Source organism: Sturnus vulgaris, chromosome 5, assembly GCF_052056855.1.
Source record: "Sturnus vulgaris isolate bStuVul1 chromosome 5, bStuVul1.hap1, whole genome shotgun sequence".
NCBI lineage: Eukaryota > Metazoa > Chordata > Aves > Passeriformes > Sturnidae > Sturnus > Sturnus vulgaris.
This window is the reverse complement of record NC_142247.1, coordinates 73766943-73792443: the sequence shown is the minus strand read 5'-3', so window position 1 is coordinate 73792443 and position 25501 is coordinate 73766943. Positions and strand designations below refer to the sequence as shown.

At 52.1% G+C, this 25501-nt stretch overlaps 2 protein-coding genes and 1 long non-coding RNA gene across 3 annotated transcripts in view; 2 read left to right on the top strand and 1 right to left on the bottom strand.

Moving 5' to 3' along the window:
- The window catches only part of AHCYL2 (adenosylhomocysteinase like 2), a 41592-nt gene extending 37878 nt beyond the window's left edge, over window positions 1–3714 (top strand). Inside the window, exons 16-17 of the mRNA XM_014890774.2 lie at window positions 13–133; window positions 1263–3714. Of these exons, the coding sequence (XP_014746260.1) occupies window positions 13–133; window positions 1263–1269 (128 nt within the window). The 3' untranslated portion in view covers window positions 1270–3714. The remainder of the gene's footprint in view (window positions 1–12; window positions 134–1262) is intronic.
- The window catches only part of LOC148223799 (uncharacterized), a 14034-nt gene extending 2639 nt beyond the window's left edge, over window positions 1–11395 (bottom strand). The window contains exons 1-2 of the long non-coding RNA XR_015804153.1: window positions 11296–11395; window positions 10926–10981 (exon numbers count right to left, since the gene is read on the bottom strand). This is a non-coding gene — a long non-coding RNA (uncharacterized LOC148223799). The remainder of the gene's footprint in view (window positions 1–10925; window positions 10982–11295) is intronic.
- STRIP2 (striatin interacting protein 2) lies at window positions 4761–25501 on the top strand. Its single transcript, XM_088166080.1, has 21 exons — window positions 4761–5005; window positions 6509–6578; window positions 7612–7686; window positions 7777–7911; window positions 8087–8207; window positions 9009–9077; window positions 9154–9260; window positions 9360–9487; window positions 9723–9920; window positions 11040–11266; window positions 12516–12581; window positions 13228–13291; window positions 13938–14009; window positions 14131–14205; window positions 14674–14771; window positions 15276–15402; window positions 17056–17156; window positions 18494–18560; window positions 21659–21763; window positions 22858–23062; window positions 24338–25501. Exons 1-21 carry the CDS (start codon window positions 4850–4852, stop codon window positions 24586–24588), a joined length of 2517 nt encoding a protein of 838 aa, XP_088022206.1. The 5' UTR covers window positions 4761–4849; the 3' UTR covers window positions 24589–25501.

The following is a 25501-nucleotide window of genomic DNA, read 5'->3' as shown; positions in this document are numbered from 1 at the left end:
CCTCCCCCCCAGACGAGTACGTGGCCAGTCTGCACCTGCCCACGTTCGACGCGCACCTGACGGAGCTGACGGACGAGCAGGCCAAGTACCTGGGGCTCAACAAGAACGGACCCTTCAAACCCAACTACTACAGGTGCCCTTCAGCCTCCTCCTCCTCCTCCTCCTCCTGGTGCCCTTCAGCCTCCTCCTCCTCTTCCTCCTGGTGCCCTTCAGCTTCCTTCTCCTGGTGCCCTTCAGCCTCCTCCTCCTCCTCCTCCTCCCCGTGCCCCCCAGCCCTCTCCCCTGCTGCCCTGGCACCCGTGGGGGCAGAGGGGCCGGGTTTTAGCCCTGCCCATCCCCAGAGAAGGCTGCCAGGGCTCTCTGCCCCATGCCAGGGCAGGCAGCAGGCAGGGGATGGTGCAGCTGGAGCCGTGACAGGAGCCCTGGCAGGACAGGAGCCCTTTGTGCGTGGCAGCAGCTGTCACCCAGACGTGACAGATGCCAGCACGGTGCCACCGGCTTGGTGGCAGCTTTATTTTTAAAGTTGGATGGGAGATGAGGTGGCACAGAGTGGCCTCGGGCTCAGCTCCATGGCTCCTTCCTGAGCATGGGCTGGGCAGATCCCCAAAATAATAACAATTTTCAGTAGGAGCCTCTGGATCGCTTCCCTTTCCACATTTTTTTAGCCAACACTGCCATGAATTTCCACTGTGAAAATGAAGTGGCTTTGCACAAACGTGGATCTGCTTAGCCCAGATCCTTTTCCTGCAGGAAAAGGGAATTTCTTGGCAGGCAGAGAGCACCAGAACACTCCCAGTTCGGGGATGACTGGGTTTTCCCAAATCCTGAGCGTTTTTCCTTCAGAAATCCTGGTGCTTCCCTGTGGAGGAATTCCCTCTGTTCAGTTCTCTGTGCCAGGTTTGGGTGTCTGGTGTGGCCCAGCCTTGCTGGGAGCGAGGTTTGTGCCTGGTTTTGGTGTCCCAGCTTTGTTAGGAGTGAGGTTTGTGCCTGGTTTTGGTGTCCCAGCTTTGTTAGCAGTGAGGTTTGTGCCGTGCATGGACAGGTTGGGATCCATTGAGGTTCTCAGGGAATTCCTGCCCTGAAGGGGAGCCAGGATCCCTCAAATTCCCCATGGGCACCTCGGAGGTGACAAGGACCGAGTCCCACCCTCAGCCATTCCTCTCCTGGCCATCTCCCCCTCCCAAAATCCGCCGTGGTGATGCTGGGGCAGCTCCTCGCCCCTTCCCCACTCGCCCAATCCCCTTTTTTCCGTCATTTCCCAGATACTGAGTTCCTGCCGCCGCATCCCGGAGAATCACAAGGAACAGCAACAAGCACCCGAGTCTTTCTCAACTACTGTACAGGATGAAACCGTGCAAGCTTCCCACGCTAGAGCCGGGCTTGCTGCCATAGTCCACAGTGTGTTTTAGGTTATTTATTTATTAAATTAGAATACTGTTCATGTGGCCTCTGCCACTGGTGTTCGTCCTGCCGCGGGACTGGGAGACGCTGGATTTTTCTTTCCGTTCCTTTCTTTTTTTTTTCTCTCTTTGGGTTCGTTCTTTTTCGGGGCTGGGAGGACGGGGAAGGCGAGGAGGAAGCTGCTGGAATCGAGCCGTGGAATATTCCCTTATCCCTGCTCATCCCCCGCGCACAAGGGCGGGACCCGGCCTGGGAGCCGCTTTTGGTTTCCTCCATCCCCCAGCGCTCCTCCAGCGGCACCGGATCCTGGAGAGCTTTGACAACGCAGCCAAAAATCCTCCAGGCGCTGCCACCCAGCCGGGAACCGCCTCGGGAACCTTGGCTGGAGAAGCCTCTCGGTGTGCCCTGGAAGTGCCCGGGGCCGTGCCCAGCCGGGGAACTTGGCCTTAGCCCTGCCCGGGGCTGTGCCCGGGGGTCGGCAGCGGGGAGAGAGCCCCGAGCGCAGGGAGAGGAGCGGGCACAGCCCCCCTGGGCTCGGCCTCCCTGGGCTCGGCTCCCCCGGGCTCGGCCCCGCGGGTTTCCTGCTGCTGTCGTTCCGAGTGCCAACCTCTCTCTCCGCGTGTACCAAAGTGTTGCCGGCGGGGCTGGAAGGGCCTCGCCCACCGATGCTGCTCAAGCGCCCGGCGGCTCCTCCACGCCAAGCGGAGCTCGCCGGCCGCCCGGCTGGGAGGAGCCGGGTCCTCCTCCTCCTCCTCCAGCTGAATTTCAGTCCTCATTTGGAAACGTTCGGAGGTTTTTGGTTTTTTTTAATTTTCTGGTCGTATTTGTATGAATTCCGGAAATGCCCTTTGGAATGTATGAGACGTCCCGCCGGAGTGACCCCCACGGATCCTGTGCGAGGGGAGAGTTCAGCATCACTAAAAACCCTTTGGTCACCTCGAATCTCGATGTGTCAGAGCTGATGGAGAATAAATTAGTCAGAGTTTTATGCCAGGATGTCCCACGTGAGCACAGGACAGCGTGACCCTTACCAAGGTGACTTCCCAAGTGCCGGTGTCAACCCTTCCACAAGGAAACTGCCCAGCCCCGGGAGCACTGAAGCCTTTGGCCTCCCCGTTTGCTTCCCGAGTTTTCCATCGGCTGCAGATCCGTGCTTTGTCCTCCTGGGCCTCTTTGCCATCGTGGAGAACTTTTTTTGTGGCAGCTCGTTCACGCACAAGGAAGGGGAAATGGAGGAATTTTGGCCTCGAGTCCTTCCCGTGGCTCTCAGGAGATTTGGAGTCAGGTTGGCCACGAGTTTGCTGCTGGCTTAGTCCAGGCTTCTCTTTGAAATCTCTCAAAATCAGGAAGGAAAACCTTGAGAAGACTTTGAGGAAACCTTGAAGGAACCTCGAGGAGACCCTGGGAAGGCGTCAGGGCTTGGAGAAGGCCTCGAGGAGACCTCCAGGCTTCCAGAAGCTTCCACGTAGACTGATGGCTAACCACAGACTTGAAATGATCTCTGCTCCTTCATTTTACCCAAATTCTCAGATTTTTGGGGGGGAGACATCACCCCCAGGTCTTTCTCCCCGAGCTGGATCCTGGTCTGTGCCAGCCCCCGCTGTTCTCTGGGATTGTGGGAGCTGCTCCCTCATCCCAGTGGGGTCACTGGGCCAGAGCAGCTTCGGGAGGAACAGGAATCCCATCCCAACCCAAGCACAGCCATTCATTCCCCCTGGAAAAGCCCCTTTTATCCCCACCCCTCAGCCCCAGAGCCGAGTCCCGCCCTGTGCCTGCTCTGCACAGCCCCGGATCCCTTCCTGCCCTGTTCTAACCCCCTTTTATCTTTCAGGTAGATAGGAAGGGAAAAAAAATATATATATATTAATACTAAAATCCCAACTGGCTTTTCCCACCTCGATTTTTAAAGCTCTTCTCCATGTTCTGCTTCTCCTGTAAAAGCTTTTTGGCTCGCTTGGCTTTTTTCCTAATCAACCTGGAATCATATCCTATGATCATCTCTAAATTAAACGTGTAATGGGGTTTGGTTTCTTTTCTCTTTTTTGGGGTTTTATTTTCTAAATGTAACACATTTTTCAAGACTTAGGTAAAAGGAGATTTTAGGTAACACCAGCAAAATCATATAAAGGAAATTAATTCTGTTCTGAACTTTAGAGATAATAAGACAAAACCTGTCATCAGCAGTGAGGAAACGAAAACGTCGCAACCGTAACATTTCAAAAGGATGTTTTAAATATTAATGTCTGAGTGATTGTATTAGATCAGCAATAAAGACTCTGTAATCTCAAAACAAATAAAACATTGGAAAACTCAGCCTCTCCCGAGCGTCCTTGGGGTCAGGCGGGGGCAGCGCGGGATTGTGGGGCGGGGGGGGGACAAGGAGGGATCGGGGATGGGATGGGATAATGGGATGGGATAATGGGATGGGATAATGGGATGGGATGGGAGGGTTGTCCCCAGAGCCGGAGCCTTGAGCTCCTGCCGTGTCCTGATAATTCCAGCTGGGGAAGCAGCTCCGGGGCCACGTCCTTGGAGCTGTTTGGGCTCCTGGGCTGGTGTGTCCTTGGAACCACCCCGATCCCGTTATGTGCCCCGGATCAATCCCGTTATCTCCTCCGGGACAATCCCGTTATCTGCTCCGGAACGATCCCGTTATCTCCTCTGGAATAATCCCGTTATCTGCCCCGGATCAATCCCGTTATCCCCTCCGGGACAATCCCGTTATCTGTTCCGAATCAACCCCGTTATCCGCTCTGCTCCCGCCCTGTCACAGCCCCGCTGCACCCTGCTGCCGCCCCAAGGACACCCCATAACCCCCCAGCATTCCCTGTTCCCAGCACCCCAGGGACACCCCATAACCCCCCCACATTCCCTGTTCCCAGCACCCCAAGGACACCCCATAACCCCCCAGCATTCCCTGTTCCCAGCACCCCAGGGACACCCCATAACCCCCCCACATTCCCTGTTCCCAGCACCCCAAGGACACCCCATAACCCCCCCACATTCCCTGTTCCCAGCACCCCAAGGACACCCCATAACCCCCCAGCATTCCCTGTTCCCAGCACCCCAGGGACACCCCATAACCCCCCCACATTCCCTGTTCCCAGCACCCCAAGGACACCCCATAACCCCCCCACATTCCCTGTTCCCAGCACCCCAAGGACACCCCATAACCCCCCAGCATTCCCTGTTCCCAGCACCCCAGGGACACCCCATAACCCCCCAGCATTCCCAGGATCACCCCCATCCCCTCAAGCCCCCCCCATTCCGGGGGACCCCCGGCTTTCCCCGCATTCCCACCCCGTTACCACAGGCCCCGCCCACCCCTCTGAGAACCAATGGCCGCGCGGGGGTGTGTCCTGAGGCCACGCCCCTGCTCCCGGCGGACCAATGGGCGTGGCGGGGGCGTGGCCGGGCCCGTCCCCCACGTGCTGGCGGCGGCCGCGGGATGGAGGCGGCGGGAGGCGGCGGAGCCGCGGCCCCGGGCAGGGCCCGGCCGGGACAGCCACAGCAACAACCCCAACCACAACCCCAGCCACAACCACAACCCCAGGCACAGCCCAAGGGCCGGGAGCTCTTCAGGAGCCAGCGGAAGGAGTCCGAGGTAAGAGCGCGGAGCTCGGTGCCGGCACCCCCCGGGCTCCGACGGGACCTGCTATGGCGTACGGGGTCCCTGCTCCGGGGTTGGGGTTCCTGCGGAAGGAGCCTTATCCAGGGAGCCTTATCCTTATCCTGGGGGAGCTCCCGGTCTTGGCGGTTCTCCGTACCCCAAACTGGACGCTTTCGGGGTTCTGCAGGGGTGGCTTTAGAGTCCTGCCATGCCAGACCCAGCTGCAGAGTTTTGGGGTGCTGGCTCAGCCTCAGCACTGCCACCTCCCAGCCCCACGCCCAGACCCAGCTGCAGAGTTTTGGGGACCCACCTGGGCCCTGGGCTCCCCCACACGCTGCAGGCCCCTCATCAAGATCCGGGTGTCACAGTCCCCTCCACCCCCTGCACCCCTCCTGCCCCAAAACCCCGGGCCACGGGGGAACCACCAAGCCCCACTGGGCTGCTCTGCCCCAGCTGCGCCCGTGCTGCTTCGTGGGTGCCAGGCTGGGCAGGCAGGTCCGGGATCGGGTCACCGGGATGCCACCCTAAAGCCACGGCGGGACCCCCGAGAGCAAAGGACGGGAACACTTCGCTTTCCCACCAAGGAGCTGCGGGTGGAGGGGCTCCCTCACCCCAGAAGTGTCCCTGGGAACGGTGTCCAAGTCGTGAATTTGGGGTTGGCTTTGCTCCCCTGGCTCGGTCTCTCGAAGCGGATTAGGGCCGCACGCGCTTCTCCGAATTCCTCAGCGGCTTTAAGTCCCCGAGCCGCTCTGGGCTGCAGGAATTGGGTGAAAAACCAGCGTTTCTGAGCAGGTCAGGCTGAGCCCAGAGCCGCGCATCCTCCTGGGTCATCAATATTAATCACGGAGATGCGCATCAGTTCCAGCCCGGCTGCCGAGGACGGATGCTGAGACTCGGCGTGGGGAATTATGTTAATTGCCTTGATTAGCCATTGATGTGTTTGTTCCCTTTGGCGGGGCGGGGGTGCCGGCCTTGGGTCGTGTGGCTGCGGCTGCCTGCTCGCTGCCCCGCCGGAATCCTCCGGCCAAGTTTCATGCTCCAGTTCCTCATCTGCAGGGGAGGAGGGGGAGATGAGGGAGGCAAAGCCCGGCCCCGAGAGCTGTCAGATCTGCGGTGCTGAGCACGGAGCTCAGGGATCCGCAGCATCCTCCCAGGGTTTTTTTTTTTTTTCCTTTGAACCAGCCCCGGGGTTTGTTTTTAGGGCGTGAGAGGCTTTAAAATGCATCGGATATTCATCGGCATTTTGTGTCGTGTTTTTGCTTTTCCTGGGATTTGAGAAACGCTGGTTTTACACACGGTTTCCACATTTTCGCTGTATTTTAAGCGGCCTCGCACGGACTCCCCGCTCCAGCCCGGGAGACCCATCCGTGCGAGTCGCTGCTCCGGCGGCTGGAGGAGCTTTGGCGCAAAGGCTGCGAGTGCTGGCAGCCATCCCGCATCCCAAAATATCCCCAGGGATGTGCCAGCCCCCTCCTAACCCCATCCCGCTCTCCGCAGGGCTCCGTGGATTGTCCCAACCTAGAATTTGAGTACGGAGATGCCGACGGCCACGGCGCTGAGCTGGCAGGTGAAGCAGGTTTTGGGTGCTGCATTGTTATTTATAGGTACCCGGCAGGCAAGAAAAATGAAAATCCCGCCGGGATGGAGGATGGATATTGAGTGGTGTCATCCCTGCAGTAACACAGCGAGCGGGGTTTATTATTAGAGAGCCACTCAGCCCCTGGGGACGCAGAAGGGACGCGTGGGGACACGGGGGTGTCCCCGCCATCCCAATTAGCCGGGGGACAACGCCGGGGGTGGGTGGCAGGAGGGCGGAGTGTCCGGTGACACAGGCCAGGCGGGAGGTGTCACCCTTTATCGGGCGGGTCGTGTCCTTGTCCCCTGCGTTCCTGCTGTGCTCCAGCTCCAGCCGCTTCTGCTCCCTAACCCCGCGGTCCCCGGCGGGTCCGCAGAAAATGGGATTATTTTTAGCTCCGTCTATCTCAGCTGCACGAGCTGGCCCGGCAAAAACACATTTCCTCTGCAAAGGGATCCTTCCTCCTTCCCTGCAGGATCACTTCAGCCCTCCGTGGTGCTGCTCAGCACCTCAGGACTGTAGGGGTTCTATAGGAACTGGTAGGAATTCTATAGGAACAGGTGCAGCACCGTGTCCCTCAACAAGTCCAGCCCCTTTTTGCAGGACCCAAAATGTCCGAGCTGGGCGTGGGATCAGTGCAGGTCCTGCCTGGGTGTTCTTGCCTTCCCTTCATTCCCAAACTGCTTAAGTGAGACTTCAAATGTCCCCTCAAAAACCCCAATGAAATTGCAAATGCAGCTGGAGCAGGAGCTGGGAACAGCCCAGCCAGACACGGGGATGAAGGTGATGATGAACTTTCATTCATCATGAATTTGGTGAATTCATTTGGTGAACGAGGACCAGTGAATTTGGCCATTGGGTGGCCACAAGGTGCCCTTGGAGCTGCAGGAGAGCTCAGGGACCAGTTGAGGTCCCTGTCCCATGTCTGCCTGGCTGCACAGGGATGTTTCCCAAGGAATTTGGGAATGAGGAGGAGGAGGAGGAGGGTGAAGCCCTTCCCCTGTCTGATCCCCGTCTCCATCAGAGCTCTACAGCTACACCGAGGAGCCTGAGCTGAGCCACAACAGGAGATGCTTCGAGGAGGATTTTCACACTCAAGGTAGCAGCTCTGGCCTCAGCACCCCGGGGCTTGGGGCACGAGCGGGACCCCCAGGGAAGCCCCAGGCTGGAGGTCGTGTCCCTTTTGCAGTGCCCGACAGGAGGTGGCTGGAGCTGGCCAGGGCTCAGCAGAAGGCCTATGTCATGCACCTGCTGGATGGGCTGGAGGTGGTCAACAGGGACAAGAGGCTCCGAGTGGCACGGGCCATCCTGTACCTGGCCCAGGGTAAGGACGTGTCCCTCATGGTTGGATGTGGCCGTGGATCCACTGCTGTGGGGCTTTGGGAGAAGCTTTTCCCGGAGCTGGTGCAGTGAAGCTCCTGCCTGGGGTGGTCCTGTGGACAGCAGGGGTTCAAAGGCAGATCCTCCCTCACCGGTGTTGCTCTTTGGGGACTCTGCAGGTGTGTTTGGGGACTGTGATAATGAAGGTGATGTCCTGCATTGGTCTCGGCACAACTGCTTCCTCCTGTACCAGCTGGGAACCTTCTCTGCCTTCCTGGAGCTTCTCAACATGGAGATTGAGTGAGAGGATGTGCTGCCCTCACCCACCTCTCTTTGTCCTCTTCATTCTTTCTTCTCGTCCCTCCACTTCTTGGACTCGATGACCTTGGAGGTCTTTCCCAACCAAAATGATTCTGTGATTCTATGATCTGACATTCAATTTGCTCTCCTCCTCTTCATCTTCTTCCCTGCTTTCCTCACCTTCTCCTTCCGTCCTCCTCTTTCTCTTCTACCTCCTCTTTCTCCTTATCCTCTCACCTTCCTCCGTTTCATCTTCCTCTTCCTTAGCCTTTTCCTCTTCATCTTCTTTTCTTCTCATCTTCCTCCTCTTCATCTTTCTTCTCATCCTTCTTCCTTTTATCTTCCTTCCCCTTATCTTCTTCACCCTTATCTCCTCATCCTCCTCCTCTTCATCTGTCACCCCATCTTCCCCACACTCTTCTTCAATCCTCCTCACCCTCCTCTTCTTCATCCTTTTCCTCTTCATCTTCTTTCTTCTCATCCTCCTCCTCTTCCTTTCTCCTCATCCTTCTCACCTCCCTCCTTTTCATCGTCCTTCTCCCTTATCTCTTCATTTTCTTTCACGCCATCCTCCTCACCCTTTTCATCTTCTTCCTTCTCTTCATCTTTCTCCTCATCCTTCCTCCTTTTCATCTTCCTTCCCCATATCTTCCCCACCTTTATCTCCTCATCCTCTTCCTCTTCATGTTCTCTCTCCTCACCCTCCTCCTCCTCCTCGGGAGGTGCCACAGCCGTGTCACATCCCCGGCTGTGGCATTCCCAGATGAGGGGGCTGGCTCAGATCTCGTTTCTGTCCTGCAGGAACAGCCAGGCCTGCAGCAGTGCCCTGAGGAAGCCAGCCATCTCCCTGGCTGACAGCACGGAGCTCAGGTAGCCCTGGGAGCTGGGAGGGCTGGGGGACAACCTTTGGGGACAGAGCGGCCTCCCAGCTGTGCTGTCCCTGCAGGGTCCTGCTCAGTGTCATGTACCTGATGGTGGAGAACATCCGTGTGGAGCAGGAGACGGATCCCCCGGAGTGGAAAACGTGCCGGGAGACCTTCAGGACGGAGCTGAGTGAGCCCCACAGTTCACTGTGCCCTGTCCAGGTCCCTTTGTCGTGCTGGGGTGGGGATGAGCCATCTCTGACCCCTGTCCTGGTCCCTTCTGCCCCAGGTTTCCCCGTGCACACTGAGGAGCCCTTTGCTCTGCTGCTCTTCACCATGGTGACCAAGTTCTGCAGTGGCCACGCTCCACACTTCCCCATGAAGAAGGTTCTGCTCCTGCTCTGGAAGGTGCTCCTGGTGAGTGCAAACCCAGCCTGGCTCCAGAAACTTCTATTGTGGAACAGTGCTGCTGCAGCCTGGCCCTTCCCCACCATTCAGCCCAACCACAGTGGGCTTATTTAACACAAGGCAGGCAGCTCCTTCTGGGGTGAGGGATCTGTGCCCTGGTGCCTTCACCCTCGGCTCTCCCCGTGACCGGGGGTGCCCGGGTGGGGGGCTCTGTGCTCTCCCCTCTCTCTCTGTCCGTGCCCAGTTGACGCTGGGCGGGTTCGAGGCGCTGCAGGCCATGAAGGTTCGGCGGCGGGAGGAGCTGGGGCTGCCGCCCCTGCCCGAGGACAGCATCCAGGTGGTGCGGGGGATGCGCGCCGCCTCCCCGCCCACCTACGCCATCGAGCTGGTGGAGCAGCAGCAGCAGCAGCAGCAGAAGCCGCGGGGCCACCGCAGCCGCAGGGTGAGAGCCACAGCGTCCCCCTGGGCCGGGAGGGGTTTCCAGCAGAGCCCGGGAGTGCTCCGGGTGATGGTTCCCATTCCCCACCCCCAAGTGCTGCGGGGTTTTCCAGCTCTACGCTCATGGAATGGTTTGGGTTGGAAGGGACCTTAAGGACCAGGCAGCTCCAAATGACACTTTCCATTGGATCGGGTTTCTCACAGCTCAGTCCAAGCTGGCCTTGGGCACTCCCAGGGATCCAGGGGCAGCCACAGCTGCTCTGGGAATTCCATTCCAGCTCCTCCCCATCCTCCCAGCCAGCAATTCCTTCCCCAGATCCCAGCCAGCCCTGCCCTCTGGCAGTGGGAGCCATTCCCTGTGTGCTGTCCCTCCTTGTCCCGAGTCCCTGTGCAGCTCTCCTGGAGCCCCTCCAGGCCCTGCCAGGGGCTCGGAGCTCTCCCTGGATCTTTGTCCTGTCCAGGTGAGCACCCCCAGCTCTCCCAGCCTGGATCCCTGGGAACTGAGGGGCTCCAGCCCTGGAGCAGCTCCAGGTACTGCTGCAGTGTCCCCAGGGCAGCACCGCAGGTGGGGTCTCACCTGAACACAGGGGCAGAATCCCCCCTCCCCTGCTGCCCACACTGTGGGATCAGCCCAGGGCTGGAGGGGTTTTTTGGGCTCAGTACATGTGGTCATCCACGTTGTTCATCCACCAATTTCAGTTGCAACAGATCAGCCCCAGGGGGTGTTTGATGCAGAGGAAGCCAGAGGACATCCTGACCTTATGGCAAAGGGCTGATAAGCACCAGGGAGCAAACTGCTCACAGCAAGGTCTTTTTATAGCTCTGCTCTTGGAGTTGCTGTGTTATGGTCTGAGGAGGAAAATGCCTTTTGCTAAGGAAGAGATGTCGGATGGAAGCCCCAAAAGTTAAGGTGGAAAATGGGGTCACACTTCCTAGAGCAGCAAGGTTAGAGGTACAGGAGGAATTATTCTTGGGCTTTGGTGGCAACAGCTAGGAGGGAAATCTTTACCTGAAGAACATCTGAGAGCTTGATCCTTTCACGATGGAGAGATCTGGTGCCAGCACCTGAGAAGGAAATAAAATCCTTGAAGTGACTTGAATTTTCCTTCCCCTTCTGCTGCAGCCCCTGATGAAGCAAGACAGTTTGGATATCTACAACGAGAGAGATCCCTTCAAGAACGATGAAGGAGGGGTTGATGAAGAGGAGAATGATGATGTGGACAGTGGCATCATCGAGGGGGAGCTGGACCTGATGGAGCGGGACACGCTCATCCCGGCCATGCCAGCCCAGCGCCTGCCCATCGAGAGGGTGTCCTTCCCCAAGGGGCTCCCCTGGGCCCCCAAAGTCAGGTAAAGACACCTGCTGGCACCAGCCCTACCTGTCCTGCTGCTCACTGCAGTTTTTGGGGAAGTTTTTTGGCCTCTGGCAGGTTGAGCTGAAGTGACTCCACTTGTTTTTTTGTCGGGGTTGGTCCTTTCTGGATTGGCCACTTGTCATGTTTGGTGTGTAAATCCTGGGGAGGAGCTCAGCTAAACCCAGCCCAAGCCAATAAATAGTGATCCAGTTTTGGATATGCCAGGTTGTACTGGGAAAGAGGCTGTACTGGGATGCTATGGGAGCAGGGTCAGCTTTCCCAACCAAATCCCAGTGGATCTTGGCAGCACAAAGTCCTTGACTAATCAAGGACTTTGATAGTCCTTGACTGAGCTGGTTCATGACATCTTGTTGGGTTGAGCAGGAGCCCTGTGTTGCTGAGTGAAGCCTTTTATAATGGCAGAGAAAAACATCTAAGGATAAAGGAGTTGGTGCCTTTCCTTCCTAAGACAGTTACTCACACAGGAAATTAGGGAATGTTAGGAGAAGAGAGTGAAAATCTCTGCCCCTTTCCATCTGATCCATGTAAAGGGTTTTTTTTTTTTTGCTGTTTATCCCAAGCCTGGATTTAATCCAGTATCTCTAAAACACAGGAGACAGGAGCAGTGACAGGGTTCAGTCTGTCTGTCCAGAGCATTCCTAGCAGAACCACAGCAGGAATTTGCTCCCCACACGGATCTCCATGGTGGTGCTGTGGTGCTCCACGTCACTTACCACTCTGAGCTTTGGAATCAACTGGCTGCTGCTTTCCTTGGCTGCTGGCTGGCAATCCAGCTGGATTCCTTTCTGTCCAGGAGAACCTTGGCTCACAGCTCATGTCCTGCTCGTGGCACAGAGATGCTGAGCAGTTCCCATGAAGGATGCCCAAGGTGGACAAGATGTCAGCTTGCTGTTGGAGCAGTGTGTGTGCTCTGACAGACTGTGGAGATGACATTTGTTCTCTCAGAGTGAGCAGATGCTCCTTGGAGCTGCGTGTGAGGAGCACAGGAGGTGGATACAAAAGGTGCTGGGGGTAGGAAACTCCTCTCTGTCTGCTCACACGTTCCCATGGAGTTGCACAGCAAATACAAATGGTTTAGGTTCACGTTGCCCCCAGCCATTGGGGGCAAAGGTGGCTTTTGCCCTCTGCTGTTGAGATCTCTAGGAATCAGTCTGGGGTTGTGATCCTGTATGTGGCTGCTTTCCAACCTTCTCCTTGTTTTTGTGTCTGTGCTGCTCCATCAGACAGAAAGACATCGAGCATTTCCTGGAAGCAAGCAGGAACAAATTCATCGGATTCACACTGGGACAGTGAGTGTTTTATCCACAAAATCTGCCCTGGAGCTTCCATCAGTGGGAGTTCAGTGGTGGGAGGTGTTCACAAAGCTCAGGTTTTCCCAGCTCAAGACATGCTGAGGATGAGGCAGTGCTGGGTTTGCCAGAGCTGCAGCAATGAAAGCAGTGCTGGAAAAACATGTTCCTGGAGACACTGCTCCCCAGGGACCTCTTTCTATTCAAAATCTGACCTAGCCCAGAATAAGTGACCGCTGGCCCAAGCCAGGAACTGGTTTGATGTGAAAGCCAGCTGAGACAGTTTGGTATCCACAGCAAATTTTGTGGATAAATCAAGCTGTGGGTGCAGGTGACAGGCCCAGCAGGGTACATTCATTTTTAGGTGCAGTGCTGGGCTCAGACTGGCTCCACCCTATTTCTGATTTAATTTGATTTCACCCCAATTCTGATTCAATCTGATTTCACCCCAATGTGTCTCCTCTCTCGTGCAGGCATGGTGGGGAAGAGGTGGGAGGGCAGCAGCTCACACCAACACCTCTCCCAATTCCTGACCCACTTGGGATGCATTCAGCAGACTCCAGGCTCCCTCTTTTACCTGTCATGACATGGAAATGTTTGAACATGAACATCCTTCCCAGTGCTGAGCTTCTTTCCTCTTCCCCAGGGACACTGAAACCCTGATAGGGCTCCCACGGCCGATCCACGAGAGCGTGAAGACCCTGAAGCAGGTGAGATGGTGGCTCCATGCATGGCATGGGATGTTCTCCACGTGGATCCTCCTGGCATGGGATGTTCACATGGATCCTCCTGGCCAACCTCACAGAAACACAGTTACTGCAGGGAGAAAAAAGTTGGTTGTCACAGGAAAAGCTTTTGGAGTTTCTCACAGGAATTGAGGCAAAAAAAATTAAAAGCTGAGTCCTCAAGTAGCCTCTCCAGCATTTTTGCTTTATCCAAGGTGGAGCATTTCTGCTTCCTGGTGAGTGTCTGCCATGTGTTCTGAAGGTGACAGACTTTCAGAGCTGGGTTTGGACATACATTCCCAAACCACTGCTGTTCCCAGGGGGAAGCACAGCCAGCCTCAGCTCCTGCAGGGAATGAGACCCCTCCAGAGACCAACTGACCCTATCTAAGGTCTGGGTTGTGTTTTGGAGGTGATTGTCCCTCTAATTCCTTACAGAGAGCTCCTAGAAGGAAGTAACCAAAGGCAGGAGGTGTGAGGGGCTTCAGGGGCAGAGGGATGTCCCACACAGGGGTGGGTTCCTGGCTCTGCTGTGACCTGCACACCTCACTGGGCTGTTGCTGTGACCATCACTGGCCGTGTTGCTCCTTCAGCTGTGACACTGCTCTGCCTCTGTCTGTGTGTTTTGCCAGCACAAGTACATTTCCATCTCAGATGTCCAGATCAAGAATGAGGAGGAGCTGGAGAAGTGCCCCATGTCTCTGGTAAGAAGGAAGTTGCTTCACCCCATCACCAGAGAGAAGATGGGAGGTTTCCAAGGTGTCACGTAAATCCATTCTTATTTTAATTTCATTTTCCCTTGTTTTTAATGCTTCTCTGCCCTAGGGGGAAGAGGAAGTTCAAGAAACCCCCTGTGAGGTCTTGTATCGAGCAATGTTGTACAATCTCCCCCAGTACATGGTAAGCCCCTGCTCCTCAAAAGGCAGGAAGAGCTTTGGAGGAGGGAATGGTGCCAGTCTGGGAGCTCAGCACAGCAGGGCTGGGGTGTGTCCAGAACCTGGACAGTGAGATTTTGGTGGAATCCTGAGCAGAGATGGCAGGAAAGGACAGTCCAAGAGGAGGGATCCAGTGGATTCTGAGATGCTGATTAGGTCACGTAGGGAGAGACAGAGACTGAAGTGTATTGAAACTCCAGGGGTTCCTTGTGTTGTTTTACCCACTCTACCAGAGCTCAGGCATAGGTGATGCCTCAGGTAAAAGATCAAACAGAGCTGCTGAGCTCCCCACACTCGCCCTGGCTGTCAGAGGAGTTGTGTGATGTGGTGAAACCCTGCAGAGCTGGCTTGGAGCTGTCCAGTTTTGGCAAATGAAGAGAAGGAAGGAATTCCCTTTCCTGGAGCATCTCCCCACACGTGTCCTCTCCTGCAGATCGCTTTGCTGAAGATCCTCCTGGCTGCTGCACCCACCTCCAAGGCCAAGACTGACTCCATCAACATCCTGGCAGATGTGCTGCCTGAAGAGATGCCGTAAGTCAGGTGGCCACCAGCCATCCCAGCCTTGCCACCGGGCCTTGGGCCAGGCAGGAGAGCTGATAGGTGTGGGGAGCTCCAGATTTGGGATAAATTACTGTTGGCATCAGGGCAGAGCTGTCAAAGCCAAGGAAGTGATGCTGTGATGATGATTTGAGTGCAGCCACTCCAAGCTAAGGGACACAAATGATAAAATCCTGGTGATTGACCCAAATCATAAAGATGTGTCAGCAGAGAGGAGGGATCCTCCCTGCTGCTCCACCAGGATTCCTGCTGGAGGGTAATCCACCTTTTTCTTGGAAATCCACCTTTTTCTTGGCAATCCACCTTTTTCTTCCTCCTTTTTTACCACATTTTGGCATCACCAGGTAGGAGGGGTGGAAATGGGAGTCCTGGAGGCAGTGAAGGTTTTTGTAGAGCTCACCCAGATGAACAAAACCCCACGGTGTCTTTGGCCTCCCTGCTGCCACACCCCCAGTGCTGTTTTTCCCTCCACCCCAGCATCACCGTCCTGCAGAGCATGAAGCTGGGCATCGATGTGAACAGACACAAGGAGATCATCGTGAAGAGCATCTCAGCCCTGCTGCTGCTGCTCCTCAAGCACTTCAAGCTGAACCACATCTACCAGGTGGGCCTAGAGGAGGGGATGGCCATTGCCAAGCTGGGCTTGAAGGCCCTGCTGAACCTTCTCCTGGAAGATTTCCAGGGAGAGTTTCCATGAGGAGCTCTAATCACATTTCCATAACTCCAGGAATTTGTGCATTTGGGGATAACCCAGTGATGCTGTGCTTTGACAACATCACTTCTACTCACGTGGCAGGAGCTTTTAGGCTTCTGGGAATATCCATTCAGGTTAAATTTTGGAGACAGCACGAGCCTCCCTGGCAGAAGAGGAAAGGGGTTAGGCAAGATTCTCTTTTGCTCTGTCATCTCCAGTGCCCAGAAATAGTGCTGGGAAGGACCTCACGAGGCCACCTAATCTGGTTTTGGCAGGATCAGGTTCTTGGGGCTCCAGTTTCAACAGAGGCAGGAGATCTGGGTCATGGTTGCAATGTGATTTTTGTTCCTAATGTGATTTTTGTTCCATCTGCACGGCACTAATCAAACTGCACCCACTCCAGGGCTTTCCTTGGTTAAAAAAACCCAAGGACTAATATGAGCTGTGGCCCAGTTCCCCACTCATTCTGCAAGTCAAACAATGAGTGTTTTCTCATTTTTTTTTCTGCTAAAGCTTTCAGCATGCTACAAATCCCTCTGCGTTACAAAACCCGCTGATATTGAACCGAGGATAAATTTAATTCCACCTATTGGATTGGGTAAAATGAAACCAACTCCCACATTTTTACAATCCTACATTTGTTCTGCTCCCCCCACCACATGCCTTCATTAATTTTTCTCACTTCAAAGCAGCTCCTCTCCTTTTTTCCCCCCAAGGCAGGAGGGCCATTGCAGCCTGCTGCTGAGCCTGGAGAAAGCTGCAGGGTTTCATCCCCCTGATTTTGCTTTTTTTTTGTGTCTGATCTGGGTGGTTTTTGTACCTTTTGGTGACAAAAGTGGTCTCAGGAAGCACCATGAGAATTCCAGAAATGAAGGAATCACTGAAACACGGAATGGTTTGGGTTGGAGGGGTCGATTACTCACAGCACATCCCAGTGCTGTGTCATCTGTGGAGTGCCAATGCTGACAGCTGGCACCAGGCTGAGATGGGAACAAACTGTTCCTTCCCTCTCCAACTGGAGATCTGGGTGGAGAGGCATGGGAAGGGCACGATGGGATAGGATTGGGTTTTGCTTCAGGACAGATCTGTTGTATTATTGGACTGTAGAATGGTTTGGGTTGCAAGGGACCTTGAAGACCATTTAATGCTTTGAGGGAGAGAGAAGTGACAAGCAAGTAGGAAAACAGGGATATTATTTCAGCCAAAATTTCTAAGGGAGCTGGGATTAGTGTGTGAGAGCAATAGGAATAATTGTATTTTCTCATGTAATAGCTCCAACTCCTTCCCTCTTCCCCACACACTGTTTGGCCACAGATTTAATTTTGCCAAGCCACGAGGTGCAGCTATTCCTAAAGCACTGCTGTGAGGTTTGCATGTCCTCTCTATGGCAAATGCAATTTCCCAGCTGCTGTGCATGACACAAACCTTAGACAGCAAACTTCAGGGAGGAAATGGTGTGTGAGGTGTCTGGGGAAAACCATCCCAAATGCTTTTGGCTGGAAAGATGTTTCCATTCCCAGCTGTCCCAGCTAACACTGACCTGTTTTCCCTTCTCTTCCCCAGTTTGAATATGTATCCCAACACCTGGTGTTTGCCAACTGCATCCCACTGATCCTGAAATTCTTCAACCAGAACATCATGTCTTACATCACTGCCAAAAACAGGTACAGCCACTGCTGGGGGACAGAGAGCTGATGGGGCAGGAAGGCTTTGTCCTTGGGGAGCCCTGGGGGACCCAGGTGACCTCACACAGCTTTGGGGTGTCCTGTCCACTACAGAAATGTGTGGAGGGAGCAAATCCCCTTTGGCATGATGACTGGATGCTGGGTTTCCAATCTCTGGTTGGGCTGCTGAAATAGAATTAAAATAAAATAGGCTTCATCTTTAAAATAAAGTGGTTTTCATCTTCACGTGGAGTCCTGGGGATCCATCCAGTGCCACCAGGCATCCCTGGGCCACAGCTTCATCAAGGCCAGATGGGGTGGGATCCTCCAGGTCTTTCTCACTTTTAATATCTATAATTCAGCTTTCCTGACTCCTTCAGGTTTCCCATACTTGCCACTGCCTTTTACTGCTGATCTGAGAGAGCCACCAGCCCCATTTTGAGCAGGGCACTGGCTGGGCCACCATGGATTAAAGAGACAGCACAGATCTTTCACAGCTCACCAGGGCAGGATTGCTCTGTTTGGAGAGGAGCTCCACGGGGATGTTGGAATGATAAAAAAAAAAAAAATCCTTTTTCTTCCTTTTTGATGCTCTTTTTGTTGCTCTTCAGCTGCATGTGTAGGCTGGTCTGTCTCCTGCACGGTATGGTTGTGTCTGTGTGAGGAGGCACACATGGAAAAATAAGAAGTAATATGTTGATCCTCCTGCTATAAATATTTCCCCTTTTGGTGCTGTGCTTTAAATGAGGAGGAGATGTATCCCAGGAGCACTCAGCTCCCTCCCCTGCTCTGGGGTGGAGGTGTCACAGGCAGGATAAACACCTGTGAGTGAGGTGAGATGTGAAGCTGGATGCTCTGAGCCAGGGAGGTGCAAATTCCAGTTTTGGATGTGTTTAATTGACTACTTTAACAAATCCCATCGGCCTGGAGGAAAATCCTGATACTCTGAATATTCACTCACTGTGAATTTTCTCGCTGCCAACCTTTGAAACCTCAGATCTATTTTGTTTACTTTTTTCCCCCCCTTTTTAAATATGCACATGAATAACTCATCTGTCCTGTCTTAATGGATCCAAATCCTTTGAGTCCTTGTTAATGCACTCAGGATGGAGCTTTGGAGCCAGGAGGCATCGATGTGCTCCATTAAGGCACTGCTGAGGCTGGGATCCCATTTGGATGCTGTCTGTGCTCCACGTGCTGGAGATGGGATTGCTCCCCACTCCAATTTCTTGTTGTAGGAAAAATGTTACAGATTCCTGGGCCTGATCATATAGATCATCTTAAACATTTCTCTCCTGATAGTTGGTTCCTAATTTCTTCTTTCCTGTTTGCTGCAGCATCTCTGTCCTGGATTATCCACACTGCACAGTGTGTGACTTGCCTGAGCTCACAGCAGAAAGTTTGGTAAGCAGCACAGAAAGGGTTTTTGTGGCCAGGATTCCACAAGTCCTTCCAGCATGAGGAAGGATTTGGGTTTTCTATTCCCTGCCTTTTTTTTTTTTTCTGTAACCCCTAACCTCTCCAAAATTAGACTTTTTTTTCCTCTCCAGACTTGAAAATTCGTCCCATCACTGTTCTGAGTCACTGTCAGCTGTGGGGAATTGGGGAAGAGTCACTGCTGGTGTTGGGCACCCCATAAAAATAGTTGGGCTTAGGGTTTTCCCTTTGACAGAACAGAATCACAGAATTTCAGGATTGCTGTGGTTGGAAAAGACCTCCAAGATCATCAAGTCCAGGCTTTGATCAAACACCACCTTGTCCCCAGAGCCCAGAACTCTGAATGCCACATCCAGGAATTCCTTGGACACCTCCAGGGATGGGAACTCCAAACCTCCCTGGGCACTTCCAATCCCTGAGGAAAGGTTCCATAAGGAATTCTTCCTGATGTCCAGCCTGAGCCTCTCCTGGCACAGTTGGAGGCTGTTTCCTCTTGTTCTCTCATGACAAGACTCTTCTGCTTTGAAAGAGAATTTACCCAGAGGCTGTTGCCTCCCAGCTTTCAATTGCTCTGAGCACTCCTGTTTTATGAGATACCAGTTTTTAAGGAATGAATTCTTTAAAAATTCCCTATGGAGAGGAGCCTCAAATATTCCAGAGCATGGATGGGCTGGGCAAACACACCGACTGCAGATGGGATAATAATGCTGGCAGGCTCATAACTGCAATAATTCAGGTGCAGGGGAGGTTGGACTCAGCACAGGGGAAAGCTTTGGGGTTAACAGGGAATAATGGAGAATGGAGACCCTAAATCATTAAATAATGGACAGGGAATGGAGACCCTAAATGATGAAATAATGGACAGGGAGTGGAGACCCTAAATCATGAAAAAGGATCCTGAGCAAACCCAGTCCGGGCAGGGATGATCTCATGGTGCTGCTGCAATCTGAGGCTCGTGTTGTTTTCCTTAGGTGTGTAAAAGTGGAAATTATCAGAAAGATTTTCCCCAGGTTCACGGGCTGCTGCAGGCTGGGTGTCCCCATGCAGCCCTGCAGATTCCATCCCATCCTGGACCGATGGGGACATCTAGTGACACATCACTGAGGGCTCCGTGGCTCGTGCTAATCCTCACAACCAGCCTTAAGGAGAAAACTGAACGTTTTCAGGGAAAATATTCCCAGTAGGGTCTTGGCAATTTGAGAGCTGTCACATTCAAGGACAGCATTTTTCACTTTCCTCCAGCACACATGGATGTTACCCTCAAGGGAGAGCAATTTAATTAGAAAATGTGCAGAAACCAACTTGAATTTTACCATGAGAGCTCATCTTTGGGAGGATACCCATGGGAGTAAGGATTTAATAGGAATCAGACACACCCTGGTACTCGAGGTGTACCTTTGTGCACGTTTTTAGATTTCTGCATTGTTTTGGGGATTTTTTACCACTCTGCTGAGTGATTTTAACATCCCAGCCTAACACATTCTTGGTGGATGTAACAGATGATTGTGCTCTCAGTGGCTTGAGCACAGGGATGTGTGTCTGGGTCATCCCAAGGAGAACCAGCTCTGCTGTCTCCAAGGGTGTAACTGGTGTAAATCAGGAGTGGCTGAGGTGGTGGGGGATTCACCCACCCTGTTGTGGGAAAGGTTCTTCAAATCCTGGCCAGTCCCCATGTCCCCTCTCCTGTCACTCCAGAGGGATCTGCAAAGGGCTCGATCCACCCTTTAAAAGGGGTGTTAAAGTCTATTTAGCCTGTTCCATCAATCTGATGGAAAGACTCTCCCCTACTTGAATATCAGACTGGTGACAAATAAATCCATCAGCCTAAGGAATGGATATTGGCTTATTCCACTGGGATCTTTGGGAAAATTTCTTGGTGTAGAGGGTGCAGCTTGGGCCTGGGCACGATGTGACACTGCAGGGTCACTGCAGTCTGGGACCCCCAAAGCACCAGACAGCATCCATGAGCACCTCGGTGACATCCTGGTGACATCCTGGTGACATCCCACCTCTGGATGCCTCTTGGGCACTGGAAGGGGCTGCCCAGAGAGGTTTGGAGTCCCCATCCCTGGAGGTGTCCAGGGAAGGCCTGGACATGGCACTCAGGGCTCTGGGCTGGGGACAAGGTGGGAATCAGGCACAGCTTGGACTGGGTGACCTTGGAGGTTTTTTTCCAGCCTCAGTGATTCCTTGATTCTGTTTGGCACTTGCCTTTAAAAGCAAAGGGGTTGTGCTGGTGGGATTTTCCTGGGTAAATCTGCTTTCAAAGCTGGATTGGACACTCTGACAGAAGGGGCTCCCCCAGACTCCTCCTGAGGGTGCCCAGATCTTGGAATGAGTTGTGGTTTTGCCCCTAGTTAAGAAGGCTGTAGCTGGCTGTGAATGGTTTATAAATTCAGCAGCCCTTGTTTTGCACTAATCCCCAAACAGGATTTCTGTGGGACATTTCTCCTGGGCTTGGAGTTGTTCAAACATGGAGCAATTTACTGCAGTGGTGGAATTATTGCCCAAAGAGCCTCGGGCAGTATTTCCACAAACTGGAGCTGGGGGTGTTTACAGTTACCTAATATTTAAAACAATGTCTCAGCAGCACTTGGCTGGAGGGGATTTTTGTTACACAAAAGTCTGGTCCCCTCGATAGAAATGTTGCTATTTGTCATCCTGTGTGGATTTGTGATTTCCTTTTACTGGTCTGTAATGTGAGCTCTAAGCATGAATTCATTTATATAGTTACCAAAAGCAGTGGTGATCAGCAGGCTGCAATTTGCTCTCTGGCTGTAAACAAAGAATACAAATCTACCACAAAATGTATTTCCCATGATGGAATAATGTGATTTATCCCATTGCTAGCTCTTACTCAAAAAGCAGATTAAAATTGGAATGTTTCAGAGTGGTTTTCCCCAGAATCTGCTGCTGATAACCCAAGTGAGGAGGCAGCTCTGCTGCTTGTCCTCCCTCAGAAATAAGACTTGTGCAGACAATAAAAATAAAGATTTCTGCCCAAGGCCGTCTCTGTGGCAGTGCTGATGAACGCTGTGGTGAGGGTTGAACTTCTCCCCTTGCAGGAAGCTGGAGACAACAACCAGTTCTGCTGGAGGAATTTGTTCTCCTGCATTAACTTGCTGAGGATCCTCAACAAGCTGACCAAGTGGAAACACTCGAGGACAATGGTAAGGGGGTGTCCCCTCCCCCTGAGACCCTGCAGCATTTCCTGGAGCATGTCCCTGGCTCTGCACAGGGGGTTCAGCCCAGCCTTGTGCTCAGGAGTTTTTTGTGCAAGTGTTGGAGCTTCTGCTCTTCATCACCTTCCACACTGAGCCTTAAATGCAGAAATACTTTTTCTCCTGCAAATAACATCATTTCTGTGAGCCTCCAGCCCCGTGCAGAGAGTACTGGTTGTGTTGAATACCCCATGTTGGAGTCAGTAAGTCAAAAGTTTCTCTGAATCCTTCAGAGGGAAATCAGATTGAATTAAAACCTTTGAATAAATTGAAGTATGTTAAGCCACTCACACATAAGGCAGAAGTAAAAGTTTAGGTTTTAGCATGAGTGAGCAAGCAAGTAAGTAAATAAAATGAATAAGTGAATAAATGAAGTAAGTGAGCAGATAGAGCAAGGAAGTAAATAAATAAGTAGAATAAGTTTTAAGTGCTTTTAGTAAGTAAAAGGTCTTAGGTGCCTGAAAAGCAGTACATGTTCTAGTGAAAGTTGAAAAACACACTGGTGTTTCCTTAGAGGCTCCAAGAACCCAGCTTCAGACATAATAAAGTTCAAAATATTGCTTACATTTTTCAGTTAGAACAAGATAGGCCATGAATGTAGTTTATACATAGCCTGGCTTGCTAAAAAAACTAAAATTCTAACAGGTTAAGGAGTAGTGGTCTGAGTTTGTGTCTTAACTAGTTGGAAAGTTTCTATAAAAGAACATGCATGAGGGAGAGCTGGTGCTCTATGCTATGGCTTTATGCTATTGCAGTTTGCCATTGCTCTATGCCATTGCTTTTAATGCCATTGCTCTGCTTTGTTTTTGCCTTTGAGACTGATGTGCTCCTGCAATAAATAACTTTATAGCAACTATTAACATGCTCAGCTTTTAAAGAAGACAAATAACCCAACAGTGTGAGTGCCCTAGAGCAGCCAGAGGTCAAAACCTCACACTTGGTGCCCCACTTGTAGGAGAAGTGGCCCAGGTGTTGGTGGCCACAAAAGCAGCACGGCCAGTGCTGGTGTGGCTCTGTGTGACTCACTGCTCGTTTCCTGGCAGATGCTGGTGGTGTTTAAATCAGCCCCGATCCTGAAGCGTGCCCTGAAGGTGAAGCAGGCCATGATGCAGCTCTACGTGCTCAAGCTGCTCAAAATCCAGACCAAGTACCTGGGCAGGCAGTGGAGGAAGAGCAACATGAAGACCATGTCAGCCATCTACCAGAAGGTTCGGCACCGCATGAACGACGACTGGGCCTATGGCAACGGTGAGTGCTGGCCGTGCTCGCCCCCTGCCTGCCTGTGCAAACCTGTGCAGCTGCTGAACAGAGAGGAAAGAAAGAAAAACACGCTGAAAGTTCATTAAAAACACTTCTGTGAGCTCTACGCTAAAAATTGCTATCAACCGTAAAATACCAGAGAGGGTTGAAGTGTTCCAAAGATACTTTACCCCCCAAAAATAAAAACAGAGAGGAATCTCTGTCCTGAGAATGAAGTATAAACAAAAAAAAAAGAGAAATGAAAAGAACTTTTGCTTTTAAACAGTTCATTCTTAAAAGTAAATACCCCATAAGTTTAACATAGCCCATGAACACAGTTTGAAAGAGCTGTGAAAATAGGAATTAGTGACAAGTGAAGCTCCAAAAGAACTGGTTTTTTCTTCTTGTAGAAAAAACCCTATAACCAAACAGAAAAGATACTTCTCTCTCTAAAGTAAACTAAAAAAGATTATTTAATTTAGTAACTAACTGAAGTGTTTCTGTATGTTGTTAGGAAAGTGTGGAAGGGGGAAGGAGGGGGTAGTCTAAAGGTTTTATTCTGAATTTATTATTTTCTTGGCATTGTTGATAAAGTTGTTTTTTTTCCTTTATACCCTCTTAAGTTTTAAGCCTACCTTGCTTTTAAGTCTTAATTCTATCTCACAACAAAAAAATTATTAAAATTAACCAATCTAAACTATAACATTTATTAATACATTAACCAAATAAAATCAAGCTAAACCAAAACACAATCAGCTTTATTTGGTTTGCCCTAAAACCTTTAAAATTGGGGATTTTTTCAGAAGTTTTATGGCACCATCAGATTTAGAGCTCGTGAAAGCCAGCTTTGAAAACACTGGGATTTTTTCATGTTGTGTGTTCAGATAATATGACATGTCATGGTTATTGCAGCTTTTCAATATCATTCATAGTTGCATTCGCCCAAATTTTAAAAAATTTGGGGTTAGGAGCTCATAATAAGTTTAACAGATTTTAAATGTTTTAAATCTTGATCTCTGCTTCAGTGGAGATTTCCAGTAAAAGTAGTGGGGTCTTTGTGAAAAAAGCTGGGTAATTACAGAGAGTCCTTAAAGCAGGAATAATCACATTTTTACAGGTTATCTTAAACTAAAATGCACGCATAATGGGATTTGGTTAGGAATAATTAGGAGTTAAGAGGTTAGGAGTGCCTTTGATGAATTCACGTGAAACCTCCAGCCTTTCTGAAGGTGTCAGAGTGGTGTTTCCTGCACTACTGTGGGTGTTGCTCCTCCTTCCCTGCAGACATCGACGCCAGGCCGTGGGATTTCCAGGCTGAGGAATGCACGCTGAGAGCCAACATCGAAGCCTTCAACAGCCGCAGGTACGACAAGGCACAGGAGTCAGAGTTCGCCCCGGTGGACAACTGCCTGCAGAGCGTGCTGGGCCAGCGCCTGGAGCTGCCCCACGACTTCCACTACTCGTACGAGCTGTGGCTGGAGCGGGAGGTGTTCTCACAGCCCATTCGCTGGGAGGAGCTGCTGCACTGCCACTGACAGCCCCGCTGCCGCCTCGCCCAGGGCTCCGCAGGGCACAGCTAGAGAGGGGGGAAAAAAAAAAATTATTTCAACTTTCCAAAGAGAGCGACTCTCTGTGCCCTAGCACCTAGCACCTCTTTTTGGAGGTCGTCCTGTGACTGCTTGGGGACTGTAAAGTATCAGCAGGGGCCACGGAGGAGGTTCCAGAGTGAGCTCAGGTGTGGCTGGAGCGTGGTGTGAGCATTCCCAGCTGGGATGGGGACAACATTCCGTGCTGTCCCTGGGCTGTCCCTGTCCCTGCTGCTGCTGGGGTCCCACAGCCCAGCCCAGAGTCCTGCCCGGTCCCCTGGACACTCACCTGTCACCTCTAATTCCCTCCACCTTCACTCACCTTTGTTCAGCCTCGTGCTGTGCAGCGTTTGGGGGTCCCATTTCTCTCCCCACTGAGTGTCATTATGGTTCCACGTCCTCTTTAGCCCTTCCAGCCCTGAGGAGACAACAAACACCACGGTAAATAACTGAATTTTTAACACGGATTGTCTGGGGGAATGTCTGTGCCCTGAGAGGAAGTGCTTTGGTGAACAATTTATGAGGAAGAGAGTGGATTGTGTGGTCCCTAAATTTCAGAATGAATAGGGTATTGAGCTGTAAACTTTCTATCGTTTTAATAACTTAATACTTAAATTAAATAATGAACAGTACTCTGGGGTAAAGCTGTGTTGCATGAGGGTGGCATTTATCAAAGCATCGTGTGTTCATATAGGGCAGGGAAGCCCTAAATAAACAAGTGTTTGTTATGGCAGGGTTTGTGCTAATTGCTTAAATAATTAATTAACATGGCAATGTTTCTTTCATGGGGTTTGTCCATGGAAATGGCATTAAACCTTTTAAAATATGCTTTTGTTCAAAATAAACCAACTTTTAAAGGACA

Coding starts and splice junctions, on each gene's coding strand:
- STRIP2 (XM_088166080.1), top strand. CDS start 4,850: ATGGAGGCGGCGGGAGGCGGCGGAGCCGCGGCCCCGGGCAGGGCCCGG. Junction 5,006..6,508: donor GCCAGCGGAAGGAGTCCGAG/GTAAGAGCGCGG, acceptor CGCTCTCCGCAG/GGCTCCGTGGATTGTCCCAA. Junction 9,488..9,722: donor TGCTCTGGAAGGTGCTCCTG/GTGAGTGCAAAC, acceptor GTCCGTGCCCAG/TTGACGCTGGGCGGGTTCGA.